Source organism: Lichenostomus cassidix, chromosome 12 (genome assembly GCF_008360975.1).
Source record: "Lichenostomus cassidix isolate B80296 chromosome 12, HeHo_3.0, whole genome shotgun sequence".
NCBI lineage: Eukaryota > Metazoa > Chordata > Aves > Passeriformes > Meliphagidae > Lichenostomus > Lichenostomus cassidix.
The window spans coordinates 9,627,816-9,650,818 of record NC_139493.1 but is presented as its reverse complement, the minus strand read 5'-3'; the positions used below and the strand labels follow the sequence as shown (position 1 = coordinate 9,650,818).

The following is a 23,003-nucleotide window of genomic DNA, read 5'->3' as shown; positions in this document are numbered from 1 at the left end:
CTAATGCTTGTTCAAAGCTCAGTTGTAAGACCAATCCCACTGAAATTCTCTGGAGGCAAAGATGACACCTTTGTGCAGCACTGAGCAAAATCAGTTAATACTGAATCTGCTTTAAACACAGAAATTGCCTTCCTTATTTCCAGTAGTTTTTACCAAGCACTTTGGACATGAACAGGAACCTAAATGCCACTTGCAAAGACATTCTTGAGGTATGCACTTGGAGCTCATGATATCTTTGCTTAGTTCTGGTAGTGCTCAGAATCACCTGCTCAGGTGAAGGTGGGGAGCACAGAACAGAACCAATAGAGCCAAAAATCCCCATCTTCATTCCTCTCCAGCTGGTTCTGCAGCTCCCCATCTCTGTCCTGGCACAGGGAGTGGTGGTGGGGCTGAGAAGGAGCATTTTCATTCCCTTGATCTGAGGACTGTTAGGTGCATTTGTAATCCAGGCACTGCTGCCCTCTAAACTCTGCCAGTCTCCTGGACAGACTTCACTAAGATACTAAAAAAAAAATCCTTGCCAGCCAATACACTTCAAGTTACCTTGAAAGTGCCTTCCACCTGTTTCTATGAGCAGACAAGAGCATTTGTGGATGATCTGCTTCCTTGCTGTCTGAAGTTTTAGACTACCTTACACTGTATGCAGGCTAAAATGGTACAAACCATTGGTCAATGGGTTTCAGTGGACATGCAATAACTACTTTGGATCCTAACCCTGGGATGCAAAACACATGAGGTGTTTCCCAAAACAATGTTCATGTCTGACCTTTCTTTCCTGGCCCCTGCAGAGATGGCACTGAGGAACTAAGGATAGAACCAACTAGAAGCAAAACTGAGCAAGCTGGACACATTTTCTCACTTTAAATTTCCCTTTTGGAAAGAGGGATGTCCATTTCATTCAACAGCATTTACAATCTGATTGTTTATATAAGGCTGAATTGGAAACCTCTTTCTTTGGCCTATCTTGATTTTTAAACTAATTTTACCTGAGGGAAGGCTGAATATAAATGGAGTATGGATTTTAAAATTTGACCTAGAATGTTGAACTAATAGCTGACCTATGAACTGCTCCTAGATTACCCAGGGTTTATGGTCATCCTATGTTTCATTGGAAGGGTCATTTCCTTAGGACCTAAATCCAGTCATCTGACTTGTGACGTCTTGGATTAGATTTATGACCTTGCAAGATCAGTCTTTAAGTCCTTCTAGAGTGTTTAAGTTGCAAAGAGGACATTGTATGTCATTTGAAATGCAGTTTGCTCTGGTACAGTAATAAGGTTTTGGAATGACCTTTAATTCTAGTTCACAAGATACTACTGATTTTCAAACATTGAGACATTGTAATTATCCCTACTTTTTCTTAGTTTAGAAATCAGTGAACATATACATTGAAGATACCAAAAATTTGCCAGTATTTGCAAGCTTGGCAAACAGAATGTAGTCACCTACCTCCATGTCAAGGTATTTAAACAAAAGAGAGACTTGATTTTCAGCTCTCCTACAAATTAATAACTCCATCTAGTCTTATTAGAAGCAATAGAAACTCAACACTCAGCTATAGAAATAGAGACCTTCTTTATGTGTTCATATGTGTAATTAGTGTCTGTAATCTGTTGGGCAGGAATCATCTCTTTTCTGCACTCTGTCAAGTCCAGTTTGACTTTGCTTTTTGATAACCATGAAAATAAAGGCATTGAATAGTTTCAATCCTTCAATATGGAGCTTTACTAGACTGAAAGTAAAAACCACAAGATTTCTCTGGTTAACCATAAAATTCAATAGGCTGACACAACTGCATTTTCAACAGGAATCAAAGTTAAGCATCATGAGTTTGTCTAAGGATCAGTTTCTGAGTTAGGCACCAAACACAGGTACCAGATTTATTGAGACATTACCTCAAAACTTTGTGTGAAAAGCTGAAGCAGCTCTCCTGCAAAGGTGTTCTCTTGGATGTCAGTCCCCAGATGAGGACTCCAAACATTTGTGTTGTCACCTTTGTTATGCCCCCAGAACCACTTGAGAAATTCCCCTTGTTGTGTTTCCTCTCCCTGTCCTTCAGATCCCACGAGGCCACGAGCCTTCCGCTGCAATGGCCGTGCTTGCAACCCCCCCGTGGGGAACCTGGCCACAGGCAGGACACCACTGACCACCACCACGTGTGGCCAGAACAGCACAGAGCTCTACTGCTTCTACCCTGACCAGAACCTGCTCCACCACCTGTCCCCCGGCTGCGGTCAGCCCCGCTGCACCAAGTGCAACGCCAACCAGCCCGACAACTCCCACCTCCCTGCCGACATGACCGACGATTTCTTTGCCAACCCCATCTCCTGGTGGCAGTCTGCCCAAGGGGTGCACAGGGAAGAAATCCAGCTGGACTTTGAGACAGAGTTCTACCTGACCCACGTCATTGCTGTGTTCAAGTCACCTCGCCCAGCTGCCATGGTGCTGGAGAGATCCCAGGATTATGGGCAGACTTGGAGGCCCTACAAGTATTTCTCTGTCAACTGTACAGCTACTTTTGGGCTCCAGGATGATCTCGTTGAGGAAGGCTCCATGTGCACTTCCAGGTATTCAGATGCAGTGCCCTGCACCAGAGGAGAGGTAAGCAATAATGGAGGTTTGGATTAAGTTTAATGTCAAACACCTCAAGACAGCCTGAAAATCAGAGAGTGTATGCTCAAAGAGATACTCTGCATATAAATTAAGAAAGGTAGCTCATCACTAAAGGCTTTGTGTTAAGCAAACAAACAGGAAGAAGAAGAGAAATTATACATCAGTGATAAAAATGCTTTAACAAATTTCTTTTGTGAGAGGTCACCAGATAATATTAATATTGCTTGATTTTACATTGCAGATGCCCAAAACTGAACTAGAATTCCAACAAAGTAGATGTAGAGAAATACAGACCTGTAGAGTCTGATTTAGCCAAACCATTTTCACTTTAGGATGACATTAACCATGTGACCTTTCTCATTCCTGTCCATATAAAGAGTATTAGATGATTGGCTGACTTTTAAACATATAATTCTGCTAAGTTCAATATTTTCTTGCTTTCACTTTTCTTGCTGGTGGTGGCTATGGCTGATTGTATCAAGCCATAGGCTTCAGAAATGAAACTGCTTGGAAGCAAGAAGTGGGAGTGAGCAGCCAGGCTCCATCACTGGCAAAAGCCCTTCCCTGGTGTGAAAATTCTGATGTGTTTTTAAACATACATGAAATGTTTTTGTTTTTTTTTAATAATTGTACAATTGCTCTGATAAATTCCTCTGACAAGAACATTAAATACTGATTAGTAATTAGATACTCAGTTTACTTTTAACTCTTTTCATTCATCAATCTTGAAACAGTTCAGATGGGAAAGACCATAAATATCACCAGTATCATTTTACAGAGAAGACTTAAAGGCATAAAGCAAGATTATAAGTTATTCCTATAGTCACAGGATGAAGTCTTTTCATTTACATTCACTTCCTTCTCTCTTCCTCAGAGAAGTCACAGTCCTTTTGGTTTCCTTGTCTTGAAGTGGACAGCATGTTCAGCAGTAATTCTTTGCTGCAAATTAGGCTTAGGTGTGAGGTGAATGGTCCAGATAGGCTTAAAAAACCCCAGTGTTTCAGCAGTGCACTTCAAAATGCACATGAGAAGAAACTAATGTACTATACCTGAGGCAGGGACACAGCAGTAAGGAGAGATTGAATTCATCTGTGTGCAACAGGCTAAGAAACATGTCTGCATATTAGAAATCTGGAACAGATCATCTGACTACTAAAATGTCTTATTTCTGGAGTAGTAATTCTGCTGGTCAGTTATCGTGATTCATTTCTTGTCAAAGTCAAATGCAAGTCAAATACATCCAAATGTCTTCTGCAGAGAGGTTACAATTTGCCACGTCAAGAATCTCGGCAAGTAATTTATTTTTCCACTCTTGTGTGCCTTCCAATCAAAAATCTGGAAGTACTTTGCAAGACCCAGTTAATGATCTTCAGCACACAAAGAAGGGTTCTGCTGTCATTTCACAGATGGGAGCACAGCAGCACAGAAAGGTGAAGGGTTTTATGGTAAAAGAGGACAATTCTGGTCAAGTGAGGGACAGAATATGGCCTTAAATGCAAAACAACTCTCCCTTCTCTAGAACTCCTGCACTCTGCTGGCTTTTGTGCTTACTTAACCTTGGGGAATATCATTAAGACCATGTGCTGCTGCTACAACAAATCTGAGAAGTGGATGGCAGAAAATCAAATAATAAAACATTCATCCAACACAAGCCTTTGTGATTACAAGTGTCAAAGTGATTCTGTCAATTTGGGCAGCAGCTACACTGAAATGAGTATGTGTGTGCTTAATCAATCTATGTCCTAAATACAGGACTATATTTACTACCACGGGGTAGTAGATGTCAGAAAACAATAGTAAATGTAAGAACAGTCCTATATTTACAGGTTACCCTTGCAGATTCCAAATAGTTTCATGAACATGAATTGAACAGATGCAGAGGTCACTTCCTCCACAGGAGAAGTGCTGAAGCTTTAAAGCAGCACACAGGAATCTGTGTGGCAACTTAACAGAGGACAAGACAAATGCTGTTTCACAGCACATTAACCCAAAAGGATTGTCAGGTTCTGGACAGACTTTACAGGGACCTCTTCATCAATCCCTAAATGTCCCTATGGCAAGGGTGCAGAAGCACCAGGCTTTTCAGGTCAGCAGTGTGACACAGCACATTCTTTTGTGAACTGAAATAAAGGAAGGCAGAGTGTGGCTATTTAAAGTGATACCTGATCAGGTTTGCCTGAGTGACACAGCTACTGTTACTACAGTCTCACGGGAGCTTTGCCCACACACCTCAAAACTGCCATTTTACCCCTCATTTTGAAGATGTCACAAATGTCACCAGGGCATCCCCTCAAGCACTGACTCCAGTGACTTTGAAGGCAGCTGATTGAATCCCCACCAGCATTTTCTTCAGTGTTCTCTGCTTCTTTTTCACCTTCACTCTGACCTACCCAGTTACTGATTCTGGCTAAGCCTTGGATTGCTGAGGGGCTCACATCACAAGCTGACAGCACTTCTGAAATGATCAAAACTGTTCCAACTTAAGTGCTAATTAATGCTCTGACACAAATGCCAGTTTTCTTTACTGAGGGGTTTGAAGTCATTTTCACCACATGACACTCCGGTTATTCTTGGGTCCTATTCATTTTGAGAACAGACACAAATTCCTTTTTTCAACAGGGGACAAAAGGAATTAAAAAAAAAAAGAGAGGGAGAGATGGCTTACTGAGAACACTTGGGTTTAAAACCCATGCTGGGACACATCATGAAACAAGATTTCAGGCCAACTGCCTTCCAGAACTGAGAATGTAGGTGTGAAAGGAGAAGGTGGTAGAGCTGCAGTAATCTACACAAGTCTGTAAACTGAGATGCATCTCAGTCAGCACATTCCAGTCTCCAAGACCACTGAAACAGTTTCTTCCTGGGAGCAAGGTAGAAAATTTGTCAGAAGAGAAAATTTTAGGAGACTAGAATGGAGCAAAAGACATTTTGGATGAGGCATAATGTTAAGGCATATCCCTTGTCTCTGCTAGACTGCCCCTTATTTTTCACCTCTGACAGGGTCTCATATCTCCATTCCATCTCAGATAAGATACATCTGAGACAGGAGGCATTGGGGAACACCTCATATAGAAATGCAAGGAGATTACTCTCTAATGTATCTTTTCCATTTTCTTTTACTTGAGCACTTGTTAAATCCCTTACTTCTGTTCAGATCCAGAGTATTTTAGTAGATAGAATCTATCTATCTGAAATCCTAGGATCTTCATCATTAGTTCATGAACTAAAATCAGCACCACATTTTTAAGATTTGTTCATCATCTGTAAGTGCACCTACAGGGAATGCTGGCATGGAGTCTTATGAATCAACTGAGACCTTTTTTACCCTCTTGTCCATCCATCTGTTCTTCTAACTCAAAAACTGTACTATATAATCATGGAGCCTAACATGAGCCTGCAGGTCAGCTAATAGAAATCAAAATTCTGGCCCAAACCAAAGGAGAAATCACCACTACATTGCACCACACTTTAATGAGAGCTGCAGTTCCAACATCATGTGGGGGAAACAGGGACTGAAATGACTGAACCTGCATCCTGACAGCACGTGCACTCCCAGATCTGAGAGATTAAGAGCACGTTTTTAATAAACTGGAATATCCGGAAATGAAAACAAATGCTCTCCTCCATTGAATATGACGTTTGCATGAAAGGAAGGCATTAGCATGCAAAGTAGGGTGGAACACTGACCTGCCCATAACCACCAGGTCCAGAAGGAGACCCTTCCCCTACCAGGTCTAGCTAGTGGAAGGGAGTTTTGAATCAAAGCTGGTTCATTTATGTGAGTGTCTGTGTGACAGATGACACCAATGAAGTGTGATATAATAAACCCATTACTGGAATTCACTGGGGGCTGGAAGAATTGTGTATGCCTGAATTAAGTAACTGGTTTCTATGGCAACATGTTAAGTGTGCCTTGCACAGAAGACCTGTTCATTCTCCGTTTTGTATCCTGTGGTGACCTCTTTAGGGACAGAAGTCCCCAGCAGTGCCTTTTGTCAAAGATGAGTGGACCCTGTTTGTAGCTAAAAGACATTTAATCACTCCTCTAAATGCACTTGGTGAATGCCAGACCAAGCCATGTTGTGATGGGTGCAGCTCTGTCTGCTTCCAAAGCCACCAGGCTGTTCAGAGAGAGGCCACAGTCAACCCCTCTGGAAGGTCTTTTCTTCTGCACTGACACTGAAGCCTCTGCTGCCTGTCTCCATCCATGGGGACATCCTGAGCATTAGCTGTGGGAGAGGGGCACCCCTGTCACCTGAGCACCAAACCAAGCCAGGGACAAGGCTCTGTGTGGGATATATGTGATCCTGTTCCAAGGACCTACATTGTCTGCTGTCTTTTCTCAAGCTTCTCTTTCACTGTATTCGTGACAAACCTTTTGATAAACAAAGAAGTATCCCCTGTGCACACACACCCCCCCACACCCCTCATTAAGTGGCAAAATCAATAATTCAAGAGGTTGCCACTGAGGCTTCGGTGACTTCTTAGAGTTCTGATCTCGTATGGCAGTGGGGTCACTGGAAAGAAACCTGCTCAGCACATCACAAGGCTGAATTCCCAATAGCTAAGAGGCAAGGACGGGGTCTTGCACAGCAGTGAATTATCCAACACTCATCAGGACTGGCCTCTCAAAGTTGCATGATGCTCAGGTTATTCCAACTTCCAGCTGGGTTATTCCAACATCCATCTGGAAAGGATTCCAGGAGGGATTAGTCCCTAGTGTAGGTAAATGCCAGATTGTTATGACTAGGGCTGTCTGTTCAGCATTTCGTTTAACCTGAGCTGCAGAGCAGAGAGAATGCAGAGGCAAGTTGAGAGGAAGCAGTTAACACCAGCAGTGTCAACAAGCTGATAGCACTGCCAGGCCCTGCTTCCCTGGAGGAAGAATTAAGGGGCTCAAGGATTTGTCTCTGAAGGGAATTTGAACTGACTGAGACTAGTCCAGCAATCCCATCCCTGGCCAGTGAACCTGAGGAGGGCACTGAGTGTCCTACTCTGACCTGCTTTGTAATGAGCCATTTCAGAAACATTTGGAACATTATAAACCAGCCAGAAAGACAGAGCAGTGGGGATTTTTAGCATTGCTTTTGCATCTGCTGCATTTCCTGAACATATAAGGTGGCAGATATCAAATTATTTTTTCCTCTCATCCTGTTTTATAAAACCTTGGTGGAGTTCCAGCCATTACTTTTTTTCTCAAGTCCTAACTGTGAAAAAAAAAAATGGTTGCTTAAAATGCTATGAAACTCAGTAATTTATTGTTGTAATTTTCAAACTCCAGGCAAAAGAACTGAGAGGAGAAATGTTTGCTCTAGAGTGCCCACACATCACTGTTACAGTGAGATTTTACATTTAGCTAGGTCTGTTCATGTGTAAGATTTCAGCCAAAACCTAGAGACAAAATGTCTCCACTTATAAGGAATGGATGCTCTGTAGACTTTCTCTGTACTCCATACAGTAAATCAGGAAAAGGACAACAACTTAGTTAAGACTACAGTACCACAAGATGGAAGTCCATCAAATAAATCAGAGGCTATATGCCACTGGGTAGGGAAAGATTCTGAGACAATTGTTTACTGTTCCTTTAAGTGCAAAATCAACTCACATGAAAATCTCTTAATGAAGAGGATTTAGTAGTGATGAGAGTTTTTATTGCAGCTTCCTTCTGATGGACCCAGTATAAGCACACAGACATTTCTGACCTCATTAACCTGATTGTGTGCAACATAATAAACACAGCTTAAGGATGATTTGCAATATCAAATTCTTGCTCTGCATAAGGATCTTCTTTTGTAGAAGGCCTTGCATTGGCATTCCCTCCATTTATGATTCATATTCCTTGACCTTAGGCTATGAGTTTGCGAGGGGGAATGCTTGTTGTGTCCACATCTTTTCTGACTAACACTGGCTGGAAGATCAGGTTAAGAAAACAGAATTAGAGGCATCAGGAAAGGAGAAGCAAAACCTATGGCAAGAAATCAAAAATGTGAGACACTGTCTCTGAAATGAAGATGATCTCTTGATTGGTGATAAAACAGTGTGAGGCTGTGCCAACTTGTGTACAGCAAAACCAGCCATCTAGCAGTGGCTGCCCTTTTAGCTTTGCACACTTACAGCATTTTCCAGACTTCCTTGCTCTTAGGAAGGTCAGGAGAGGACAGAGTAGAGATCATCTTTTTGAGGTGCAGCTGATTGACTTTTGAGAATGAGAATGACAAATATGCACTGGGTAGCAGATATGCAGATAAGCATGAATGTCCTACTCAGCATTCAGCTCCAGTGGCAGCTCCTGATTATAGGAGAAACTTGTGACCCAGGATGTATTTCTACAAAGGGTTAAATTATAGAGGTGCTCAATTTCCACCTAGTTAAATGGAAATATTTCTAGGGTGTCTCTAATCAGACTCAATCACCATCAGTTTTCTTCTGCAGCTGTGCCTATGCTACTTTTATGACAGCTGCACACTGATGTTTAGGGAAACAACTGGGAGACTTCAGAGCAGTCTGTTACAGCAAAAAAAGAACAGAGCTTGCTAACAGACAGAGATTTCATCAGATGAGAAATAGCTTTACAGTGAAAATCATGGAAAGCTCTTTTCAAAGCTTGCATCTTAATTAAAAGAAAACACTTATTTTTCATTATACTCCTTCATGTCTTCTGCATGAATATAATGGAGAACTGAAAAATCACACAGTATCTCTGGGAAATGAAAAAATAATAATATTTCTGCCTCTCTGCAAAAGGCAGAAGTCAAATGTCTATCTGTATAGAAGGAATTTACTGCATAGGCTTTAGAATTACAAACCTTGTGAACTGAAACAAAAGGAACAAATATCAGTGAAAAGGTGGAATATCTCTTCCTACAGCTCATGACTCTAGGAGTTCACTAATACTTAGATCCATTTATAATCTAATCTTTAATACATTCATGCATCAACAGCTGAGACAGTCAAACTCTTATCTTTTGCCTGTAATTATTAAAGTTGCATGTATTGAACATCCATCTCCAGGAATTCTCAGGGAATTTTCCAGATACGAGTTTATTAATATTCCTCTCATTCCACAAAGTACTTGAATACCAGTATCCCACTTTTACAGAGAGAAAACAGTACATAAAACTGAATTCCTACTGAATTCAATCCAGAACAGCATGAGGCCCTAGTTCTTGCTGAGCATTATACTGAACAGTTGTGCTGGGGCTATGACCAAATAGTTGCATTCCCAGCTCTGTATTTTTATCAAAGTGACACCTTCTCCTTTTTTAAGAAATATAATTTTTCCTAAATTGTATAAAATTATTAGCCCATATATATAGCCACCACTAGTCTGTCTCTTAATTTAGGATGCATTTTTCCTTAGGGGAGTATAAACCCAAATACATTCATTCAAAATATAATCATGTCTTTATGACACAGAAAAAAAAGTTTAGTGGGTTGGGTTTTTTTTTTTTTTAGTTTGTTTATTTGTAGTCAGATTATGCATTTATGGAAAAATAATTCCCAGCATGTGAGATAATTATTTTTAAAAATTTCATCCCAATCTAGAATTATTTCAATCAATACATACAGTAGACTAATGAGGAGAAATTATGGATACTAACATCTTCTTCTTGACACTAGGGCAACATATATGTTAAGGACCCACTTTATGACTGGCTCTTTAATGAGATAGGACACATTCAATCAAATATTAAAAATGAGGCAACAGATGGTGATTACCTTATCTGATTCCCTGTGCCCAAGGATTTTAACCACCAGTATTTCAAGGAGAATGTGACATCCAGAAGGGACAAGAGAGAGAAATTCCATTTTCCAGTTTTATGCATATATGAGATAAAGCTGCTAAACTGATTTAATTATGAAATAAAACTGCTACCTCTCTGCAAGATGCAGCTCACCTAAGCCTACTTCTTTTGGCACAACATATCTGCTGATCAAAATGTCTTTGGTTTTTACAAAGTTAGGGAAGGTTAATTCTATACTGGTGGTTGGATTCTAGAAGAACATTTAAATGCTGCTCCCAGAAGACCTCACTACTGCTATGTCCCCCAAATCAGATCTTTAACACTTAACAAGACTTGCCTTGGGAGAAATAAGGACAAGCAAATCCAGTCTCACCAGTGAGCTTATTCCAGACAGAAATGTGTCATGAATTAATCATACAAGCAAACTCTTGTACCTCAGCTGGAATGGAATACTGTTTTTTCTTAAAAGGATGCCACAATCCCTATGGGACTTCCAAGCTATTAATGTCTCTGCTCACAAATGATGTTCAGTGTTCTAATGGGATATGGAAAATGCCAAAGCAACTCCTCTCAAGAGAGGCAAGGCCAGAAATGAAAATATTTGCAAAACAATAAACCCACAGGAAACCAAACCTTTTTCTAAGCTGTCAAGCAAAGGAACAAGAAACAATACAGCTTGGTGAAAGCAAGTGGCCCTATGCTGAGAGAAGAGCCCCTGACAGCTGCTCTTTGCCTAAAGAACCCAGCGCTCTCTGAATGCCAATTAAGACATGGGGAGGATGGATAATTGACTGGAGACCCCAAAATATTAATCCATCTGTTTAAACTTATCATACCATGTGCAAAATAGGTTTCTAGTAGTGCACAGGATTTTCTTCACAGTTCCCACAGTACAGTGCAAGACTACTGCTATCAAGAAGTATAGTGCCAGAAAGTAAAAAGAAACATTTTGCCCATTATCTGCTGATCTTTTTCAGAGAGTCCCAGTAAAAACTGTTGTTCTTCACCTCATTCACCCTTCCTCTCTGTCTCCTGTGAGGAGTCCCATAGCTGTTCACAGCTGGGATCTCTGGCACAGAGACACGAGGCCTCTTGCCCAGCCTTGTGTAAGGAGGTCACTGGCAGGACCAGAGCAGATCTTGCAGAAATCAATGCTATATCAATTACCTTTCAGATGCCTATTTTCTGGAGAAAAATGCCTCTAGCATTTATGTTCTCAAGCCATTCATCTGGTGGGTATTCTCAAGAGACCCATCTGAAAGGAGATATCATTTTTACTAAGCGTGTATATTAGAGAAGCTACAGATGAGAATGCTAAGTGTGAAAATACAGCTTATAAAAACCAGTGGCTGCACAGACTGCTTTACCCTCGATTCCTCTGGTTTATGCCAATTTGAACAGTTTCACAGGGACTTTTAACCATTCTTTGAGATGTCTGAGCTCAGCAGACTCTACAGTACTATCCCACCCAGTTCCCTGCCTTGGTCTTAGTTTAATTAACCACATGTCTGTACACAACCAGGTGCTCAGGACTCTCAGAAGCCACTCCACCTCTGTGTGGTCCACAGGGTACTGGGAAAAAGAGAGGATTCATATAATGGTTTCCACTAAAAGATCAGACCATCCTGGCTTAGGGGAACTGAACAGATTTGGTCTTTGTCCTGTGAATCCATCAGTAAGGGGAATGCTGGGCACCTGGACAAAACAGAATGAGCCATTTGCTTATGGTTCCATTGACCAGGGGAATGTAGACATTGGGGTGGAAAGGCTTGGGCTATTTTGTCATGGCTTCTTTGGTCAGGGGAATGTAGGCACCTGCACTGCACAGCCTGGGCAATCTGCCCACAGCTCTGTCAAACAGGGAAAATATGGGCATCTCTGATCTCACCAAGCAGGGCTGTTTGCAGCTTTGAAAGAAGCTGACAATATAAAGGAAGAAAATTTAAAAAAAAAAAAAAAAGAACAGAGCTAACCAAATAGAAAACACTGTGGAGAGGTTAGAGAGGCATCACTGCCTTTGCTGTGCTCTGTGCAAAGGCTGGCAGCTGATTTTGCACATTAAGGGGATTTTTCTCCCCATGTGCTATCAACATACAAGAGACCTATCTCCTAGGCATGTACCACAAGCTCGTTTTTGGCTTCTGCCAGCAAAAAAGAGGCAAAAGTATTTTACATGCTGCACATATTTATATTGATCAGTTCACTAGGAAGAAAGAAAAATGGTCCTAAAATGCTTTCAGAAATTTGGATGGCATTAACACTGCATTTATGCCAATAAACCTTGGATTTCTCTGAGTGACATTGTTGTCACTTGGCTCAAAAAGACAAGGAATTAACTGTCCCTTGACATATTGGCTGAACTGCAAGAAGTGACAGAGCTCAGTAACCCCAGGGAGAGATGTTTAAAGCATTTATAAGGCATTTGCCATCTCACACCTGAGATGGGATGGAAGCAGGGACACAGTCACTTGCTGTGGCTTGGCCAGCTGTGGTAACTCAGATGTGATGCTCTGGCATCAGTCACAGCCCCACTACTGCTTATGCAGAGTCTTCTAAATAGAAAATATTTCCTTTTCCTAAAAAGGAACTATTCTTCCTAAATAGGAACATTTTCTTGGGATATTTGCTGTGCATGCAGAGTCCTATATCTGTTCTGGGATGTGAATCTTCTCTCTTTCAGGTGATTTATCGTGCCTTAAGTCCAGCTAACAAGATTGAAGACCCTTACAGTCCTGAAGCTCAGGATCTCCTTAAACTCACCAACCTGCGCCTCCTTTTGTTAAAAAGGCAGGAATGTCCATGCCATGGCTCAGGATTGGTAGAGAAACCCCAGAGATTCGCCCACTATGCTATTTATGACCTGATCATCCGGGGAAGCTGCTTTTGCAATGGGCATGCAGAGGAATGTGAGCTTGCCAACAGGACAGGAGTCATGGAGAACATGGTGAGTTCCAGATGTTTACCAGCTTACTAGACATGCTACTTGCTTCTGCTGCCTCAGCCCAAATGTATATTTTGCGTGTGATCCTGTCCCAGCCTCCCTAACCTATCCAAAAAAAGGGTACCACTGTCAATCCACATTAGTGAAACCTACGTCACACTGGGAAAATATTTCCTATACTCCTTTCTGGAGTTTCATATATAATAATTGCATTGCTATAAATTCTGGACCTCAGGATAGCTATAAATTGAAAGGGGCCTTTGAAATTGGAACAGAGAACCAACCCCAAATAGAGTGAATCAAATCTCCTACTTTTATGCCTGCACAGAACTGAACTAATATCTTTGATGCAAAGTCTGCCCTGAACAGAATTTCAGCATCAGATCTCAAATTTCAGATTTTCTGAGTTTGTGAGACATGAGCAGTTCTGTTCCACTTAGGGTTTCAGCCTTCACTTTTAGGTTTTCAACCTTCTGTGTTCTTGTTACTTTCACTACATAGACAGCAGTGTTCAGGATGTGAAAATAATTTCCACTCCCCCACTCTTTTTTCCATGCATCTTTAAATAAGTTAGAATATTTTTCTTAAAAAAGCCAAACCTTGCAGTAAAATTATTCTGTAGTACTTGGAGTAGCCCTTTCCTGTTCAGTGTTTTATCTGCATTTGACTCTGGATGTGCACAAGAGGAATTGTGTTTGAATGCACACTCAGACTTGGAAACTCAGAGGGAATGACTGATGACTCCTTTTTGATTTTAGCTGCAGGCATTATGTAGAGAACTGTAATAACAATCACAGGGAGATTTAATCTAATCAAATATCCAGGTACATACATCAGAGGTGGAATTCCAGCCATTTTAAACCAGTCAATATCTCCCCTGGATCCAGAAGGCTCTGTCTCTGTATAGGGTTTTGAAAACCCAAATAACCCTTAGAACTCTAGTCCCTGGTGCACTCTAACATAAAAGACTCAAGAAAAATATCCTAAGCTAATTTCTATCCCTTTAGATATACAGTAACACTTTACATTTTGGTTTATGTTATTTTGGAATGTGTATTCATTGTCTTCCTTTCAACTCTTCTAGGTTCAGAGGTAGATAGTGTAAGATAATTAGGACTGCATGACTTTCAAATAATTTTTGAATCTGTTCCATCTGTGGTATAAATCCAAGATTCAGCTACATTATGTGATACAATCAGATTCAAATAGTATAGGCTCACTTAAATCATAACTGTGTGGAGAAAAGCTGTTTAAAGAGTGCATCGTCCTTACTGCAAACTGTTAAATATACTCATAGTGAAACCAAATAGATGAATAACACACTAAATGAATACAGCTGGTAGAAAAATAAACATTCTGCCCATCAGAAAAGGAAAACACAACCTTGTGTGTGTTACTGGCATAACCACTGTAAACTATGACTGGATATTTTTTCCCACTGGTCACAAGGGAATAGAATCTTTTTGTGCCATCAATGACTTCACGGGGCAGAAGGTGAAATAGTTTTGATGAAATGCACTTCATGAGTGACTCATGTCCCAGGAGACAGAGGGTGGATGTAGCACATGATTCGCACAGATATTAGCAAGTCTTTTCCTAAGCAAGAATTCAAACACAGCTGTGAAAAAAATAAGGAAAGCCTTCCATAGTTTTAACTGTCTCCAGAATCCTAGAGGAGGCCTGGAAAAGACCACAAGTGGGCTGGTTTGTGTATAAATAGAGGTATAATACATAAAGGTATTATCAAGCACACCTAAACCTTTCACTAGTGAATGCTTGTTGAATGAGATTTTCCTGGTGAAGGACATTCAAACCTTCAGCAGCTGTTCTGATTTTAACATTTTGAAAGTGTTTCTGTAATGCCTGCCTAAATAATCTCTGCTGCAAATTCAGTGATTCCTTCTTGTCCCCAATGATCAAAGTGAGCAGTTGATCCTCCTTCTGCAGATATGATTGGAAGGTTCTCACCATATCCTTCCTTAGGTTCTATTTTTCGTACTAACCAGACAACCGTGAAACCTTAGGTGATAAAAATTAAAAATTCTACTCCCAGGTCACACAAGGCTTGAGTAAAGGGGATCATGCTACTGCACTCCTCTTTCCTGTGCTTCAGATGTTACAACCTAAGTCTCTCAAATACAAGGGATAACTCACTCCTGGAAGATCCAGATCTCTGGATCCTTTTATATTTGGCCTGAAACTTACCAATGATGATATCTTAGTGGTGAGGGGAGAGTTCACATAGGTCCAGATCTCAGGGTTTGGTTTACACAGTCAGCATGAGGAAGTTTATATGAGTGTATAACTTTTTGGCTTGCAATACAGTAATGTCTTTGCCTACCAGCAGGAGGAAAAGGCCTTTGTTGTTGAGGATTGAACACCAATGATATACTTCCTATCAGCCAAATTACACTGCAAAATAAATCTTTGCCATTTTGCAATTTCCTGGCAGAGGGAAGGTGCTCTGCTTTCAGTCACATGGTAAGGGTGACCCACATAAAACAGGGTGTGGAGGAGATCTGTTACAAACAGATCTGCACATCCAGAAATCATCTGATTCCATCCACTGGCCACATCTAATACTTGAGGTACACATGGGCAGAGCAAGTCCCAAGACACACAGTTTTTAATGTGACTGGTGTGGATGATGTCACAGACTGAAGGCAGAGCAGCTTTATGTTTCCTTAGCTGCTGTTAGGTAATTAAATAAAATGATGCAAAAAATAAAGACCTCCACAGAAAATCTTAAGTAATATGAGTTTCAGCCTCTTAATTGTTCATAGGTCTCCCATGATGTATTTATCTTCTGTAGTTAACGAAAACAAAACCAATTTCATGTAGAAAACAACTGTAATTGTTTGACATGGGATGGGCCCAAAATCTGAGCTCATTCTGCACTTAGGTCTTATAAAAAACATTTTTGTGTTAACTTGTAAGTCTGCTATTCTTACTCTGACAGAAATCCCTTCCATTTGTAATACTCTTAGCACTGCTAAACTGATACTATGTGGAGGCTAAATAATGGAGAAAATTAAAGCAAATTTAGTGATACTTTTGAACCAACACTTTTCAAGACCATTTTGGAGGGACTGGATGATCTATGGCTATTAGATGATCTGTCAGTGATCAATTTATCTGTGGATATGTCTCTTCAGTCATGGTAACCCATTCAGCTTCTGGCTTCTCCAGTGAGAGTGCCAGTAAGAAATCAGCTCTGTGAGAAGCAATGTCACAGATGCCACAGTGTCACAGCAACAAATGGGTAAAAAAACCCTGCAGATTGTAAACCCAACATCCAAATGGTGTATCATTCCTCATAGCTTGAAATCCTACATAGTTTCATGCATATTTCCTCTGGTCATAAGTTTGTGAAAATACAGGGAGATTCAAAATAGGCCAATAGTATCCAATGAAAATATTCTCGGACTTCTTATTTTGGCAGCAAAACATTAATAATTACTCTCTCTGTGGGCCTTTTATATTTTTTTAAAACAAGCCATGCACCCACCTCAACAGAATTTATCTAGATGACATTTCCCTTACGAACTACTGAGAATATCATGTTGGAAAGGAGGAAAACTTTAAGACATGAAGATGGAAAGTGTAAATAGTCAAGAAGCCTCAGGACATACATATCTTGAATCTGGGGTTTGTTGCTATTGACAGTGATGTTTTCTTGGTTTCTATTTAGCTTTCCTCAGACTGAAAAAAAAGAAAAAAAAGAGACACAGAGATGTCATTCCTCACCCAACCTCAATAGCTTCTCATGATAGCTAAGGGCAAAATTATCCTTTCTGTGTATCACAGCCTGCATTTTTCAAACTCTTACAACAGTTCCTGTCCAAGGTATTGACACTGCAGGATGTACAAAGTCATGTGTGCCTCTGCAGAGCTCTCAGGTTTAGGATCTGCTTCAATGACCCATCTCAGCTGAGTCCAGAGGTGCCTCCAGAACAAAGTTTACAGAGCAGAAAGTGCATATGGACAGAACACAGAATCTAGACCAAAGTCCTTTTTGTTTGCCAAACATTTCACAATTCTCTTACTAGCCCATGAGAAGTAAGTATGGAAAGAGGAAAGCAAATGTGGATTAAAATGTTTTCTCTTTAGCTTGTTAATTATTGGTACCTACACTGCCAGGAAATTGTTACAAGTGGCCTCGGATGTTTCTTTTGCTTCTTTATCCTGTTTACAGAGACAAACTAGACTCCCTGTGAGTCTGATCCTCCACAATGAAGCAAATGGAAAGTTTTCCACTTACTTCAAAGGGAGCAGGATCTGGTTCTAAGTAGGATTCTTTGTTTGGCATAATGGAGGTTACGTAAGATAAAACTTGCTTTTTCCCATCAATTTTCTAGGTGACCAGGCTGCCATAACCCTTGCAAATATCATCTACCTCCTCTTCAGATATCTTGTGTAGTTCTATGCATAATCCCCAGCTAAGTTTTCACATTATCTGATTCCAGCTGTGCCCAGAACTCAGAGATGCAAGAAGTGCCATTCACTTTCAGGAGATTTGAACAGTGGTATTTACTCATTACGCTGTGATTCAGGCATTCACTTCTTAAAATACCAAGTTCCATTCCCCTTTCTGCTTCCTCCATTCCTAAGGCACTCACCAAGAGCTGGTGACCTGCTGTAACTCAGACCCTGCATTTCAGCCTGGCAGCTCTGTCCAGTTTGTTACAGACTGATAATGGAGTTATTGGCACTGAAGGCAAAAATAAGAGGACAGTTTGCCCCCAAAGTCAATAAAAATCAAGGTAGAATTCAGAAGGCAAACAATAAGAAAGCAGAACGAAATATGGACTGAGGCACAGCCAGGTGTGTGTGGAGACTGAGGGAGGGGAATTCAGGCAGAGGGTGGAGTTGTGTCTTGAAAATACTGCAGGCTGAGTGATATTCCCTCACATGAACCATCAGCTTTGTACCTGATATTGAAGAATTTCTTTTAAATCTGCATGGATATGTCTTTTCACTTGAAGAGACCACAGAGCCCATTTGAACAGAAAGGAAAACAAAGCAGAATAGCAGACACTCCTTCATTTAACCACATAAAATGACCCAGGAAGAGTCAACTTTACTACAAGCAGGTAAGGGGTAGCCTCTGATGTCACTGCAAACTGCTGTATACCAAATTTCTCTGGCAAAAAGTGAATAAAGAGTCCAAAGGCAAACATTTTCTCTGAATCAGCAACAGTTGCTCTGACCAGGAAGACTTCCAAATTTAACCTTCATTCACTAGGGAAAAAGCCCCCAAATGGACTGAGAGTAACCCAGGAGAAAGAGCAACAACCACATTTACTGAAAGGACAAAAGGTAAAGAAACTAAATGGGAAGAGAGAAAGCAAGAGATTCAGGAATTATACAAAGCTGAACAGAATTTAGAAAAATTTAAAAACTGCAGGATAAAGAAGTGAAAAAATTTCACTCACTTTCTCAGCTGTGGATCAGAATTCAGGTGAAGCAGCTTTGTACAGTCAAAGGTGGCTAAGCATCATGTAATTTCTTGGAACTGTTTTATGGAAACAGAATATAGTTGTACACTGTGTGCTATAAATCCACCAGAGGTTGCAGAGCTCTGTGGAAGAACTACTGGATGAAACTCATGGTTTAGTATAGCAAGTCAAGCTAAATGATTAGAACTGAGCATCCTGGCATTAAAATCCACAAAGCTATAACCTCCTCTGTGTCCTGATTCAAAGCTGCTCAGGTGGCAGGTGTACAAATCAAAGCCTTTGGCAGCAATTCCAGACTTGTAACAGCATGACTGTACTGTGAGACAGATGAGGGAATTAATCCAGATTAAAAATACTAGTGCCAAGGGAAAAAACCCTCAGTTTAGCTTTTTTCCAAAAATGGTTTTGTTTTACAGGCCAATTTAAATAACTCAGGGTATGATGTAGTTGATAGAATAGAAAGAAATAGTAAGGAAATGTCTCAAATTGAGATTATTCCAAAAAAAATTTACATCCTGAAGCCACAGTCCGAGAACACAGCTGCTATACCAAAATACAAAAGTACAACTCACTTTCACTTTGCCACTAAAGCCAATATGGTGGTGATACAGAAAAATATTTGTGTTCCTTTTCTGGACTAATAATATCCTCTAAATTAAAGAATGTCAGTTTATAAACATCTACCCTTTGCAATATTTATTAGAAAACTTGAAGCATGATGAAGCCAGAATATCAGCATTTAAAGCAACAGTTTTCATCTTTCAAAGCTGATAGCCTGAGTTAGTGACAGGAGCAACCCCAGCTGAGGAGAGCAGGACTGCAAGGATGCCAACTATTCCAGGTGATGCACAGGGGACATCAGACTGGTGTTATGAAACGGGGATGTTTATACAATCACACAATCTGCCTACCTCTCTGCATCTTTTTCTCAGATCCATTCCCCACAATAACTTTGGAAGACACTATCCAGTTCCAAAAAAATGTGTCAGAGCAACTGAATTCTCAATACTATGAATGGGAAAGAGCCTCTGAGACAATACAGTTATCAGAGTAATGAGGAAAAGCAGATGAAGGGAGGTGTCATGAAACTAATTTTCACAATGTTTCGTAAGTACTCAAACATTGCAGCAATGAGCACAGTGGAGAAGTCCATACAGGCCTAAATACTTTTTTATCTAAGGATCAGGAAATGTCAAGTGTTATCCATGGAACAAAGGATAAAGTGAAATATAGAGGTGAGACAGAAATCCCCTGGATCTCAATTTTTCATCTGCTGTATGAATTCACTTACATTCATTCATATAAATCAGTAGTTTATGACTACTCAGGCTTTAGCTAAAAACTGTCTGATTTCCTAACTGGTGCCATGAATCTTGCCTCTGTTGCTCACACCTTGTTTTCAAGCTTCCTCCACCTCCATTGCCAGCTCCAAATCCAGAAATTTGAAGTATATTTTTTACCTCAGGTGCCTCCTTGTAGCAAGATGTCCTAAAGCTTCCAATGACATGAATCCACTGGCAAAGTGTTATTATTAGTGTCCTGAAGGCACTAATAGAATTTTAACAGTCCTGACCAGCCCCACCTGGGAGTCTTACCTGTGCTCTCTGTCCATTGGCCTGGGGAGTCTATTTAAGCTCAGCCCAGGGCTCTTATTGTCTGTTTAAGCTCTGCTCTGCTCGTTCCTGTTTGCATCCCTGCCTCTGGATGAATGTGGGGACTCTCTGTGGGTTTGTACCTTCCCTCATAATGGACCTTCTGCCCCCTTCCCCTGCATGTGCAGTAGCCTGTCTCTCATTCTGGCCTCTGAATGGACTTTACATACATGTTGTGTCCTTCTTGGCCTGCTTCTTGCTGCTCCTGAATTATCCCAGTCCCTTCTCTCTTTGTTTCTGGGCTGTGATGCCAACTCCCTGCTCTGCCTGCAGTGTTTGGGGTGGTGTCCCCTCAGTAAGGGTCCAGCCTGTGCTGTGGAAAACCTCAACGTGTAGCTCTTCAGCCCTTAAAGAGCAGCTGGTCCTTGCTGCTTCCTGACAGTCCTCTCCTTATTAATCATCATTACCTCCATGTAAATCTGTTCCTGCTTTCTGGGACATAGAAAAGTGTCAGCATAGTTACCCTGGCTCTGGACTTGTCTGGTTATCTTCTCTTCCTTGGCATGGTGATATTTGTGTTCCAATAAGATACAGTGCATCCTGAGATCTTGCATTTCATAGAGACTATAATTTCCTAGTTTTTTGGTTACAGTTTTGTGAGAGAAATGCAGACTCATTTCAGCAGTGAATAACAACTTAGGGACACACCTGCTCTCCTTGTGCTGCTGTTGAATGTGACTCTCACATTCTTCTCTCCCTAAGCAGATATCCCATTTCCTATTTTATCTCACAGTTTCCTGTATTTCATTCTTGCTCCTTCCTGGACTTTAGTCTCTGTTGCCTCCCCTATCTCTTCCTCTCTAACAGAACAAATTGTTTCATTACTCACAGCCACCTCACCTACCCTTATTTCAGCTCACACTTAAATATAACAGGTCTCTTCCACAGCTCAGCTTTTCCTGCAGTCTTTAACCAGTCTTTCTGTGATGGCCACTTACAGAATTAATCACTTTTCTTGTGTATTCAGTGTGAGCTGTTCATCTCTGCTCTCTTCTCCTATCCAAATCCTTTCTGTAGTTCATTGTCACCTCATGCTGTACTCTCTTCTGTAGCTGTTTCACCAAAGAATGCTACCTGAGATTACTCTCCATGGAAAAAAATATTCCTTGAGACCCATGCACAGACAACACATGGCAAACTACTTTCTCCTTCATGTTCCTTTACATTTGCACCAATACTAATCAATTCTCTTTGCCTTGTTCTTATATCTGTGCAAAAACATTTAGTTACCAAATCTAATCTTTCTAAAAGAAGTTCTATGCCAGCTTCCCTGTTTCCCTCTGCCTGCCCAGTGGCTCTCCTGCTGGCTGACTGCATGGCTTTTCAACCCCTTTGTGTAAACCATTCATCCTTCCACATGTATTTGGTAACTTCCACAGCAGGGATCACAGGTAGGAAGCTTCTTCTCTGCCTCTGTCCTGCTCACAACATGACCCAAACTACAAACATCTGTGAACCAGAGTTCGCAACAAACCAGTGGGCAATGAGCAAACTAACACGTCTACTTTCTAAAGAGTAACTGGACTTTTCCTTTCCTCACTGAATTTTCCTGTTGCTTTTTTTTTTAATAATTGTTCATGAGCGTTCACACCATCTGTGCTGTGCACTGTAAGTGCAGGGTCCTGTGGAATAATGAATATTTGATCATGTCATTCAAGGCTAAAACAAGATTACATGGTTTAATTGTGCCATTCCCCAACTGTACAGTCTCAGCATTTTTAATGTATTTTTTTTTTTAATTTAGTGAATGCACAGCTTTTGTATATATTTCTAAAAAACCAAATGGGCAACTTACAGATTTTGCATAGAAATACATTTCAAGAAGTATTTCCTAAGAGGTGAAGAGATCCAGGATTTTGTTCTGACCCATTTCAGAATGAAGTTAGTCTGTTTTCTTTCTGAATTCTACTTTGATTTTAATTGATTTTGGGGACAAACTGTCCTCTTATTCTTGCCTGCAGTGCCAATAACTTAGCCTGAAGTTTGGAGACATTCAAATCTATAGTTCTGGCTCAGGTTCACTTTACCTTTTCTCTGTTCTCTGGCTTCTGAAGAGCAGCCTTTATGTCCACAGGGGAGAACTTAAAGCCTGAAATGTCAGATCCAAACAGGGAGAAGCACAACACTGTTGCATTAGTATTTTTGCCTTTGTCATTTGCCACCTTACTGAGTGCATGGAAGGTGGCTGAGTTTCCTGTGCTCCGTGCCGCATCCCCGGTGCTGACAGACACACTGAGCTCTGTGCTCAGCGCTCCGTGAGCAGGCAGCCACCCTGCCAGCTGGCCATGGAGGGGCGATGGCATCAGCTGCTGCCCTCCCTCTGCTTGCTGCACCACATTCTGCTCGGCAGGGTTAGAAACCAGGGGAGCAGAGAATGAATTACTGCAGGCACATGAGTTTGGGGCAGGGGAGAACATCCACAGCACTTTGAATGCTTTCCTCCTGACCCCCAGCTACCTGCTCTGCCAGGTGGGGAAGGGGGGACTGCAGGGAGAGCCAGACTTTCAGGAATGACCATGGAAAAATGTAACTCATATTAATTGTGAGATTAAAGGATTAAAGTCAACTCACAACCCAGCCAAAATGAAGTTTC

At 41.0% G+C, this 23,003-nt stretch overlaps 1 protein-coding gene across 1 annotated transcript in view; it reads left to right on the top strand.

Moving 5' to 3' along the window:
• The window catches only part of LOC146431666 (netrin-4-like), a 44,100-nt gene that overhangs the window by 5,025 nt on the left and 16,072 nt on the right, over positions 1–23,003 (top strand). Inside the window, exons 2-3 of the mRNA XM_085072560.1 lie at positions 2,060–2,601; positions 13,039–13,302. Coding sequence (XP_084928686.1) covers positions 2,060–2,601; positions 13,039–13,302 — 806 coding nt within the window. The remainder of the gene's footprint in view (positions 1–2,059; positions 2,602–13,038; positions 13,303–23,003) is intronic.